Source organism: Acanthochromis polyacanthus, chromosome 9 (genome assembly GCF_021347895.1).
Source record: "Acanthochromis polyacanthus isolate Apoly-LR-REF ecotype Palm Island chromosome 9, KAUST_Apoly_ChrSc, whole genome shotgun sequence".
NCBI classification, from domain to species: Eukaryota; Metazoa; Chordata; class Actinopteri; family Pomacentridae; genus Acanthochromis; species Acanthochromis polyacanthus.
In genome coordinates, this window is record NC_067121.1 from 17,250,164 (window position 1) to 17,263,170 (window position 13,007).

At 39.5% G+C, this 13,007-nt stretch overlaps 1 protein-coding gene across 1 annotated transcript in view; it reads right to left on the reverse strand.

The window, feature by feature from the left end:
- The window catches only part of LOC110963553 (rho GTPase-activating protein 29-like), a 44,113-nt gene that overhangs the window by 30,367 nt on the left and 739 nt on the right, over window positions 1-13,007 (reverse strand). The window contains 4 exon segments of the mRNA XM_051953476.1: window positions 10,412-10,447; window positions 12,593-12,641; window positions 12,643-12,681; window positions 12,683-12,952. Coding sequence (XP_051809436.1) covers window positions 10,412-10,447; window positions 12,593-12,641; window positions 12,643-12,681; window positions 12,683-12,862 — 304 coding nt within the window. The 5' untranslated portion in view covers window positions 12,863-12,952.

A 13,007-nucleotide genomic window follows, 5' to 3' on the forward strand; every position in this document is an offset into this window, starting at 1 on the left:
AGCTCTGGTGACACAGTGCTGCTTGGGAAATGGCTGTAGGGTTTTACTGAAAGACCAAAGAGGCCATATTTCTCCTTGAGCATTCTTCCTCCTCCTTAAAAGAAGAATGGAGGGTGACACATTTACAACTGTAGCAGCAGATAATTCTCAGATTTTCAGTCAGCTGTGTATCCATCTCCCACATTCCAGATTTGTGACACAGTATTTCCTGTGGTGATTCAGTCAACACGCGAAATGAACCCTTCAGAATGGGAACGGCCACTTTCTGTTCCTCCCAAATTGAGCTTCATTAGGATTATCCACAAATCTCTCCTTTCACAAACCATAAGGCCAGAAAACATCACTGTACTCACTATAACAGACTCTGTTTGCATTGCTGAACTCCCTGCAACCTGATCTACAACAGGTGGAATTGTTTGGTCAGGATTCCATCTCCAAACACTAATTTTCCCTTCTGTCTAAACAAACGCAACATTGCTGGGTACCTCTCTGTCTTTCCAATGCCTTGTTTGGAGACGGAGCGAGCCCCAGACATCATACAGAGAGCAAACAGCAGGCACTTCATCACCAGCTACCTGCTCTAGGACTATTAAGCCCCATTTGGACATTGCTGGTGTCAATACTCTGTTTAAGTATCGTCACTGTACTCATTCAGGCATAGGTCACTTTTCTTATAATGTTCCTCATGGCTCCTTCAAATATACCCACCATAATGCCCAGGAATGCTACGGTACACACACCAAATGTGTCATTCAGGTGAGACTAAGAAATACATCAAGTGATGTACAGTACATCATAATGCAATAACAGACTCACTCTGAACTAATAGCAGCTGATCAAAGTGTGCAAACAAGTGACAGACCAGTTTATTTCTGATTTCTAAAACAGTGAAACTGATGGCTCAGGATGGCAGCAATGTGTCAACATATTAAACTGCAGTGTATAAACTATAACTGTCTGTGACAGCTCACCTGGCTGAGGTGAATAAAAGTTCACAGTGTGGCTGGCTGTTTTATGCTGATTGGCATATGAGGGGATGAATTTAATTAGTACCTAATTAATGTCATTACTACTGTTGCTCTAAGTACACGCTGCTCCCTCTGTAGAGACACTCTGATGCTGCAGGTTTGTAATAAACCACAAAGAAATAGTGCTAAACAGCAGGAAACCAAACTGTCATTCTGTGTGACATCTTATCTGTCTGATCTGAAGACATGTAGACCGATAGAGTGTGACCTGCTGTGGGATCCTGGTCCAGACTGAGCTACTCTCTGTGCTCTCCTAGGAATAATTTATTAATCCATCCAGTATCTATACACCAGCCTATCTCAGAGCTACATATAGAGACAACCAAGGACACTCACATTCTCACCTATGGACAATTTAGAGTTATCAGTTAACCTCAGCATGTTTTTGGACTGTGGGAAGAAGCTGGAGAACCTGGAGAAACCCGCACGTGCACAGAGACAACATGCAAACTCCATGCAGACAGATCCGGGGAAGGCGGGGACCGTCTAGTTGTGAGGCGACAGTGCTAACCACCGAGCCACTGCATAGTCCGGGAAAATTTTTAATTATAAGAATTTAATTAAGTTACCAACGCTGTGGTTTCATGAGCAAAAGTGTGCAACTCTCTCTCTCTTTGGAGACTCACAAATAGTTCCTGCTGGTGTTTGATGCTGCAGGAATAAAAATAACTTTGAGCCAACTGTTCTAAACAGTTGGAAAAAGTAAATTTTAGTTCTTCTTAACATCTTGTGGGGAAAAACACTCTGATGACATTCATTCTTAGTGAGTATCATTAATCCTCAAGCTATTCGTGTCTGCTTTTATTGCAGTAAGGTTTCATTATTATAGACATTTCATATTGTTGCCTAATAGGTTTGAAATCATAGAGCACAATGCCTGAAATAAAGTGTGTTGGGATTTTGTTACACAACCATGTATTAAGCCCCTCTATGATGTTTTCAGATCAATATTGGTGTTGAATTGTGGAAAAAAATCTTTCCTAAATCACTTCACACAACAGTGTCGTTGCTTGTGTGTGCCTGTCTATGAAAGTAACGGTTCAGTTCACATTTGTGTCACGTGAAAGTGATACTTTTATGATGTAATTTTTACGGGAACGTGACCAAGGTTTACATTCAGACATGTTAAACTGCCGTCAGATGAACATATTGGAGTGCATGTCTGACAGGGGCTTTAGTGAACTATACTCTGTGAAGTCTGGGCTTGAATAAACATACAGTGGTATACCAGGTGTTAGCTACAATAGAAATCTGTAACCTTGCCAGCAAGTTGATTTCTCACGATATTTGTGACTTCACAAATATCTCAAGAAAGCATCTTGTACCGCTCCCGCTTTCACTGTTCGGACAGAGCCAAGTTGGCACTGGCCAATCACGCAGCAGTATTCGTGTGTGGGGCGGGATATCCGGGTGTGAAGACGACAGCACTCTAGACGACACCAAGCGCCAGTAGATCAAAACAAACATGGCAACAGAGGACAACGATCGTGTAGATGCTGCTATTAAGTCAGTTTTAGCCGAATCTCGTATCGCTTCTTTGAAGGAAGAACAACGAGAGGCGCTTTGCGCATTTCTGGATGGTAAAGATGTTTGTGCTTTTTTACCTACGGGTTTTGGTAAGAGTTTAATCTACCAATTGGCTCGGCTCGTTGTGAAGATCCCGCGATTGGCTAAAAACAAACCTGTCAGAGGCGGGACATACTGTTGCATTGTCCAATCCGTGCCTCTTTCCTCCGAACGGATTTACATGGAGCGGTCCCAGATTGATATTGTGGAGTACTATCAAGTACTACACAATTATTAATCTGGCTATTGCCAGGGTAAGAAATCTGCGCACAGACTGTAATCCAAATCATAGCTTTTTGGAACACAAACAAACAAATTTATTTTGCATTGTTGTATTACTTCAATTAGATAACAGTAGCTAGGGCATCAGTTTCCAATAACTTCCATTCTGATTAATATCTAAGTTTTCACGATTATCCAATTTGTCTAGACATTTTTATTTTTCACAAATTTTGAGCGCAAAAGTGACATTGACATTGCTTGTTTTGCCTGATGAACCTTTAAAAATCAAAGATATCTGTTTCAAGAGGAAAATCACCAAATGTACACATTTGAATTGCTAGAACCAAGCAAAATTCTGCATTCTTTCCTGAAAAAAGACTCAATTCGATTAATTAACTATTTGGTTAAGCTCCAAAAACAATGTTGTCATTTAGGTTCAGCAATTTGGGGAAAATATCGATTTGACATTTTTATTATAGATATTTGATTTGCAATATAATTGCAAAGTGAAGCTCAAAAATGTGAATTTGTTAGATCACAACAACAGTTTCAAACCTTGGTTAGATGTGCAGCATAGTATATATACACACGTGGACAAAATTGTTGGTACCCCTCAGTTAAAGAAGGAAAAACCCACAATTCTCACTGAAATCACTTGAAACTCACAAAAGTAACAATAAATAAAAATTTATTGAAAATTAAATCATCAAAAACAGCCATTACTTTTGAATTGTTGATTAACATAATTATTTAAAAAAACAAACTAATGAAACAGGCCTGGACAAAAATGATGGTACCTCTATAAAAGATTGAAAACTATTTGACCAGAGTGACATGATTAACTCAGGTGTGTCATTTAATTGACATCACAGGTGTTTCCAAACTCATAATCAGTCAGTCTGCCTATTTAAAGGGAGACAAGTAGTCACCCTGCTGTTTGGTGAAAAGGTGTGTACCACACTGAACATGGACAACAGAAAGCGAAGGAGAGAATTGTCCCAGGACATCCGAAAAAAAATTATAGACAAACATCTTAAAGGTAAAGGCTATAAGACCATCTCTAAACAGCTTGAAGTTCCTGTGACAACAGTGGCTCATATTATTCAGAAGTTCAAGACCCACGGGACAGTAGCCAACCTCCCTGGACGTGGCCGCAAGAGGAAAATTGATGACAAATTGAAGAGACGGATCGTTGGAATTGTATCCAAAGAGCCCAGAGCAACCTCCAAAGAAATTAAAGGTGAACTCCAAGGCCAAGGTACATCAGTGTCAGATCGCACCATTCGTCGTTGTTTGAGCCAAAGTGGACTTCATGGGAGACGACCAAGGAGGACACCACTGCTGAAAAAAACTCATAAAAAAGCCAGACTGGAATTTGCAAAAATGCATGTTGACAAGCCACAAAGCTTCTGGGAGAATGTCCTTTGGACAGATGAGACCAAACTGGAGCTTTTTGGTAAGGCACATCAACTCTATGTTCATAGACTCAAAAACCAAGCATACGAAGAAAAGAACACTGTCCCTACGGTGAAACATGGAGGAGGCTCAGTAATGTTTTGGGGCTGCTTTGCTGCATCTGGCACAGGGTGTCTTGAAAGTGTGCAAGGTACGATGAAATCTGAAGACTATCAAGGCATTCTGGAGAGAAATGTGCTGCCTAGTGTCAGAAAGCTTGGTCTCAGTCGCAGGTCATGGGTCTTCCAACAGGACAACGATCCAAAACACACAGCCAAAAACACCCAAGAATGGCTGAGAGAAAAGCGTTGGACTATTCTAAAGTGGCCTTCTATGAGCCCAGATCTGAATCCCATTGAACATATGTGGAAGGAGCTGAAACATGCCATTTGGAGAAGACACCCATCAAACCTGAGACAACTGGAGCTGTTTGCTCATGAGGAGTGGGCCAAAATACCTGTTGACAGCTGCAGAACGCTCATTGACAAATACAGAAATCGTTTAATTGCAGTGATTGCCTCAAAAGGTTGTGCAACAAAATATTAAGTTATGGGTACCATCATTTTTGTCCAGCCCTATTTCATTAGTTTGTTTTTTTAAATAATTATGTTAATCAACAATTCAAAAGTGATGGCTGATTTTGATTATTTAATTTTCAATAAATTTTTATTTATTGTTACTTTTGTGAGTTTCAAGTGATTTCAGTGAGAATTGTGGGTTTTTCCTTCTTTAACTGAGGGGTACCAACAATTTTGTCCATGTGTGTATCCTAAATTGCAGTATTTCCAGTCTGCTAAATAATAGCATTGTTTCAAATCATGATCTCTATTTGAAATTGATTGATTGTTCAGTCCTGGTTGTAATTCTCTCAAGTCAAAGAACAGCTAGTATTGTACCCAAACATGCATATCTGCAACGTGACTTAACCTGCAGAAGTTCCCAGGACATGAATTTGCAAAGGAACCTTAATCTTCCTGAATGAATGCCACAAAATTGTAGAGATATACACAATTGTTTTTCTTATGTCTTTTCATATAAATCCACACAAACAAAACATCAGTTGTTTTTGCTTCTCTGCAAAAAAATTCACAATAGTCTTCCTCACCAAACAGCACTAGATGCCTTGACCCCTACTCTACTGCAAGTCTGCCTCACTGCTGTAAATTTCAGCAGGCTGCCTAATCACCAGCAGTAACATCTCCTGCTAGCAGGGGTTCCAATGGGTAATCCACCCCTTGCCATGACCAATGTCCTACACAAACATCCAGAGCCTATAACCATAAATCCCACCCCAGGAAACACACCCCGACCACAAACTTGCACAAAAAAATCAGTCAGCATCACAAGAGAAAGTTACTGCCCAACAAATCTCCCCTTTCTTTCTCTTAAAAGCAGCAAACCATTAAACCAATATGTGCTAGATTTCAGCTTTTCTCTCAGTTGGAGGCACCACCTACAAGCGGCCCTTCAGTTGGCACAGAGGCATTTGTTTGAGATATATTTGTAGAAGCTAATGCTAGAAATACTTCACAGTGGTAGTGCCTTAACAACAAATAACTGGGTATGAAACTTAAAATGTTCAAAACTGACATAATTCCACAGTTATAGCGGGAACATAAATGTCGACATTTACTCTGACAAGCCTAATAAAGGACACAGATCTTTTTCAATTGGCTGCACAGAAATTTACCAACTGCCATGTAACTGCTGTACACACATTGTTGAACAGAGAGAAAAACGAGTTCATGAGTAAACAACTGCAAAAATCAGCATTAAGGTAGACTTTTATGCGTTCTGAACACTTTAATTGACAAATCCTTATTTTTCTGACATCAAACTTACAGACTGGTACAGTGCAGAACAATGCAGTTTAACTGGACTACAGCCAGATCTTATCAGAGTGTCATGATGACACACACACACACAAAAACTATTGTCATACTTGAACAAGAAGGCTTTGTGAGTCAGCTAAACGTGTTCTTTCTCATTTAAGAGCAGTAAATGCTTTCTACATGGCACTAAACTGTGTGAAGACAAAAGCTCCGTAGGGTAGCTCCACAGTGGATCTGTGGCCAAACAAACTGTACAGTGTACACTATACATTGAGTAAATAAGCTTTTAACCTTATGATCTGCAACTACGCTGTAAGAGGTTTGTCCTATCCTGAAGTGGACCAGTATAAGTGTCAAACTATTTTCTACCTGAGGCTATAATAATGAAATACATAAACCAGGTTCTGTTGAGGAAAGACATCTTGAAGGAAAAGAATTTTAGATGGCATCCTGATGGCTATCTGTTGCTGTCACAAGAGTCATTTAAAGTTAAAACCTCATCCTGTTCAGCCCTGTTGGCTAGAACACTATTTCTTAACACACATTCCTAAAATGTTTTAGCGTGATAGACAAACCTCTGAGTTACTTTGAAAATTGTGAAAAAAAACATAGAAATTAGGAAGAAATTTGCAGTTGACTTGTTTCTTCATCCTCACCAAAAAACAAGTGGGAAACGAAAATGACCACTGGTGAGAAGACTTATTGCCTAGCATATAAGCTTGTGGCTACAGGTTAAATTTGTTTAATTTAAGTAATAGTTTTGTCTAGTGTAATTCAGCCATGCATATACTCTTGTGTAGTTTAAAACACTGCATTGTTACAGTGAAGTTGTTTTTGTTAGAGTCCTTAAAAATAGAAGAAGGAAAAAAGAACCAAGCTTGGCTACATTGCCTTTTGAAACATGCTAATAAAACAACAAAGTAATGGGAAATTATTTTAGGAGGCTTCATAGTCAATGTGCCTCACACCTACCACTAGTCTGTTGAAGGCACTATAGCTACAAGTGAACATTTGTTCTAAAGGAATGTAGAGTATGCAGTAGTTTGGGGGGATGGGAGGGGGACAGCAGCTCAGCTCTGTGTTGAAGACTCCTTTTTCATGCTGATTAAAACCCATCAACTAAACTGTCTATTGCAACAGAATACACTGAAATAATGAAAATGTCCTGACATTTCTACTGCATGCCTCATTTAAATACTGGCCCTGAAGCACGGCACAATTACTACACTTGTACTATAACTATGACATGCTTGTAATACTGCCAATAATGGGAATTTAAAACTCTCTAGGTGTGCTTGGGTAAACAGCAATAAAACTATTACTATGTGGTTTGATGTCATACTACATGACTGTTTTTTTCCTGTATTTCTGTATTTATAAGTCATGCTGTTGGTTTCTACAGTCTCTCCAAAACTATATGTTACAATACTGCCATGTCAACGCTTCAGTATTTACCATTTGGGGAAATTTAACTCAAATATTATAGTTCATGAATCTCATTCTAACTAACAACATAATTTTGAGTATAATGCAGAGGGATAACATGTAAGGCTCACTGATCAACAGTGTGTGCTGATGGGCCTTTGAAGTGGATGAAGATCATTTTGGGGAAAAAGCAGCACATGGATAGGGGTCACCTGCTTAGCTAAAACTCATACAGCCTCACATTCTTTACATGGATTACATTCTTTGACCACTTGATTGTTGATAGGCCACAGTTCTTGTAAACACTATGACTGAAGGTCCTGTCCTGTTATGAGAGAAAGTGTAATTCTACACCACAGTCTGACCTGGCGGAACCTATAGGTGTGAAGCTTTAGATGTGAATGTGAAGGGTCTATTTCACGCAAGCTTACTGCTTCTGAAGGAGGTCCCCTGTGGGTTTCAGTCAGCCAAGCATGTTGTGTGCAGATGATGCCTCCAGTTAAAAACAGGTGGGAGCTCTCAGAACAAAATTAAGCTAAACTATCATTTTTCTGCCATGAAGAGAATGTCAAGAGTGAGCAAAGCAGTACTCAACGCAAAGGGTGGCTATTTTGAAGAATCTAAAATAGAAAACACGTTTTGACATGTTTGACATTATTTCACCCTTTTTGTTTACTACACAATTCCATATGTGGTCATTCATAGTTCTGATGCCTTTAGTGAGAATCTACAAAGTAAATAGTCATGAAAATAAAGAAAAATCATTAAGTGAGATAGTCTGTCCAAACTTTTAACAAGTTTGGACACACTATCTCATTAATTTCTTTTAGTTATTTATTTTATATACTGTAGATTATTACTGAAGACATCAAAACTATAAAACAATACATATGGAATTATGTTGTAAACAAAAAGTATTAATCTTCAGTATTAATCTACAACGTAGAAACTCTGGTGACAGACCTTTCCGAATATGAAAAGAATAACAGAAGCGCTGACGTGCATTGCTAACTTCCTCCCCAACTCCCTCACTACTTTGTTCCTGCAGCTTCCTTCAACCACAGAGAGGCCTGTTGCTGCGACGCTGTTAGTCTTTCAAGTGAAAGACACATAACACATGCTGCTAATCACACAACAATAACACTGTAGGCAGAAACAGAGTGAAGCATAGCCCTGTCTGTAACTCAGCTTAGCCGTAGTCATTTAGAAAACACAGTGCACACCGGCAATACTACACAGAATGATGTGAATTCATTACAAGAGATTTGTGTTGGTCCACATGTGAAAGGGTGATTTAATGAAATGCAACAGAAATTCGTCCAAAGTGCATCATCATCATCACAGATTGTTTGGAAAACTTTAAAAATCAAATATTACTTTACAAATGAAAGCATTGTTTAGGCATGCTATAGTCAATTCACTCATAACCCCTTTCAGATCTGCAATCCTTCACGTGAATCTGATGACAACTGAAGTATCCTTCCTGTCTGAATGTGCAACCTGTTCATTTCTTCAGCAAACGTTACAATGGAAATCTTTCTAGGTCAGACCTAGTAACCATTCTCTATCGCTTTTCAACACAGGCAAAAGTCTGAACTGCACCCAGCCACATAATGGAGAGGCACACACAAGCAAACAGTTCTTTGACTTATGGAAGTGATAACAGGAAGGCTTTTACTACATTTCAACAGCAAAATTCATCTCAAAACATCACAGTCATACCTGTGAGTGTTTCAAGTATGCACACATTTGTGTACATGGAAACAACAGTGCCACTAACTTCATTAACTTCTTGTGAATAATCATGCTCGACATGGGGACAGGATCAGTCCAAGTCAGGATCCCAATCAGTAAGTTACACTGTACTTTTCTTCACATTAGACAGGTAACCTGTCACACAAAGAATAGCAGTCTAGTTTGTTATTTCCAGCTGATTTTGAGGAGTCTTTGCTCTAAGTATACTAAATAGAGCAGCAAAGATCCACATGAATGTTTCCAAAACAAGAGGAATTGTGTGCATTTATACACAGAACACTAACATCATTAATCAGCTATAATTATAAATTATCCCAGACAGGCAGATAAAATTGATCAGAATCTAACATGAAGTCACACTGTTCTTTTACTGTTCATAAAGTAGAAGTTAGATTATCATCATACACTGATGGAAATTTCCATCTTTAGGAATCATAAATAAATTAAGCTGTGAGTAATTTGCTACAAGTTCATATTTAGTCATTTGTTATTAGTGCATTATACATCAGTGGTGGATTGTCTACTATTATGTGAAAGACACATATTCTGTCGCGTATCATAGCTCTGTTGGCCACTGTGGAGGGTATATCTGAATGAAGCCATGACAACCATTTATGGAAAAGTGACTCATGAGTGAATGACAGGATGAAGTCACTTTAGTGATTGATGAAGCCAGCAATGTTACGTACCTCATGTCTGTTACCTTTGACACTCACATTCCTCGACACCTGAAAGACTCATGCTGCTACTGATGTAGCACATTTATGTACATATATTATTGTTCTTTTTAAATTGTTACTGTTTATCACTGTGGAACTGGTATCCTAATCTCGTTTGTACCCGGTACAATGACAATAAAGGCGATTCTATTCTATTCTATTCTGAAAGGGGTACAAAGTAGTTATATTACTATTGTTCTTGTTCATCTATTAGACTTATCTTAAAATAGACATACTCTACTGTAAATCATTTTAGACATATTTGACAGCTATTTTGTCCATACATTGAAAACTCCTTGAGCTATCTGTGCAAAAAAAGCAAAAAAAGTAATCCAATTTGAGATAAAAGCAGATATACACATGAGAATGTGACATCATGAAGTCATTAGACAATGTAGAGCAAAATAACTAAAGCTAAAAAGCTCTTCCTCATAATTAAGCAAAGCTTAAACGCCATAACATTCAGATAATTCATATATTTTAGGCAATAATATCATGTGTAACAACCTTTGCGTTTGAATGTTGAGATTAAACGGACTTGGAACATATCAAAAGAAGAAAATAACACTCAAAGGCAATAAACTATTCTGTCATTAGGAGACAACTGTACAATAAAGAAACAAATAATAGCTGAACTCATCAGTAGCAATACTCAGGATGTATGCTATATGGGACTAAAGAATACATCCTGAAAAATGCATTCTTCACTTTTTTTTTAAACTTCTTTCTGTTAATAGTTTGTTTGGTGCTTATTCACAGCTAGAAATACTGACTAATATGCCTGATACTGTGACCATTTTCATCCAATAAAAAAGACTCATTGTTTACTTTTTATTGCCACTTAAGTGCAGGCATCGTAACATGAGTTACTCTGTCATTCTAAATGTGTCAGTGTCTGAGACCAGCAAAATAGTCCACTAATTCCAAATGACATTATGGGGTCCATACGGTATGATTTCATCCCACCTGCTGAATAAAGACCATTGTTAAAAGAGCGGCAAATACCCCGGATGTTTTGTGATGGCTCAGAGAGGCACAGCACACGCCAAGGCTCTCTCACAGAGGCTTCACTCCCCCAGCCAGAGGAATGGCTTAACAACATACTCCCACTGCCTGACCTACAGTAGGACCCAAGAGTGTGTGTGTGTGTGGGGGGTGGGGGTGGTGGGTGGGGGTCTTTTAGCAGTAGTGTAGGAGCAGCAAAGCTGACTGGCACAAACTGTCTTGCTTTCACAGAAGGAACTTACAAATGATATCAAAAAGCAAAATCAGGTTTGGTGACAGGACACAATGTATTGCTACGACACATGGAAGAAATATATGCCGTAGGTGTTGAGAGGATTTTTACATTTATTCCGTGATTAAACTGAGCATCTTTGAGCTTTTAAGTGTTGGTTACACAAAACATGCAATTTCATAATTTTACTTTGTGATGCAGGACCTGTTTAATCTACCGCAACTGATCGGTCAGTCAAATCAAATAATCCCTACAAAACCACATCAAGCTACTATTAGTGTTTATACTACTATCAAGTAATGTGGGGTTTTGTGTGGGCAGAGTGTCCGACTGTGTCTGCAAGCAAAAGCTACGCCTTCACACCAAAGTGAGAAAAACAGAAGAAGGAGTAGCCTGCTTCTGCTCTGATGTCGCTCCTCTTGTGTTTTTGCGTGTATGTAGTCGGTGTGTTGAGGAGTGTAGTTGCAGCTGAAACACAACACTAACAGATGCCTCCATGTTAGTAATAAGTGAAGGTGTTATCCACACTCCACAGGTGGTTCTGGCTTTGCTGTCTAGGGCAAAGTTTCCTATTTCTTCCTGGACATTTTTTAGAAGCAGTTTACATAGCCATTCTGCAACTACATTTTGTGGCATCAGAATGCATTAAAGCAGAGGAGGGCCAGCACTGGTTGTGATATACAAACAATGACCATAAAATTCAAAATGCATACTGTAAAAATTGTGGGTGGGTTTAGCACACTGCTGTTTGTTATTCCTTTGGAAAACCAGCCAATGCAAGATAACATGACATATTTCAGCCATCTATGCATCGTTGGAACATCCCAGTTCAACAAATGGTCATCACTCACACAAAAAGAAATTCAATTATAAACAGACAGGAATGTGTTATTCACCGACAGATGCTTCTTTAGACAAGAAAGCAATGCAACTGATATAAATAAAGGACTTAGTCAATTGGAAAAACTTTAACTTTCTCGCTCTTATCATGCTATGGATATTGCCTTCTCAATCCTCATGCAAATATAAAAACATTCTTCACCATTCTCTGGGTTCATAAGTCTCTGAAGCTTACCTAAGAATTCCCAATTGAAGGAGAAGTAGACAAATGAAAGCACTCTGTACTCTAATAGACTCTGGCAATAGCCACTATGACACAAATTACCCCAAGACGTACTTTGAATCTGATAATTAAAGAACAAATGTCGTAACAGGAGTAGCCAAGGGGGTTTTGGCATTTCTGTCATTTTATGGTTCTCTGACCTCCATAGCGCTTTGCAAAGGTCTCTGCCATTCCAGCTCTCCTGAACTCACCTTTATCAACTGGAAAGCGTTCTTGAGGTTGTGTAGCACATTCAGCAAACCACCGCACATCATTCACCAGCTGCATTACATACTCTGGGGTCCACTCCTGGTGCCCCCATCAGGCGAGATGTAAGCCCCCATGCTCGTCAGGGGGTTGGGGTTCTTAGAGCTGCGGCCCATATCCCAGGTCTTGGTGGATCCGGCCAAGAGAGGTTCTGTGAGGGGCTTGGAGAGGTGCTGTGAAAGTCCCTGGGTGTGTTTTGCCACACCACCACCACCAACACCACCACTGCTGCTGCTGCTGCTCTTCCGTAGCATCCCAGCAGCCAGGGCAGCTGCCACCCTTTACAGGGGTACAGCAGGACAGCTAGCCCCTAAACTCACCCCGCTGCCCTTGTGCCCGGAAGCCTGAAAGACAGAGAATGATGGGTGAGTATGAGGCGTGTGACTGTGTGTGCACGTG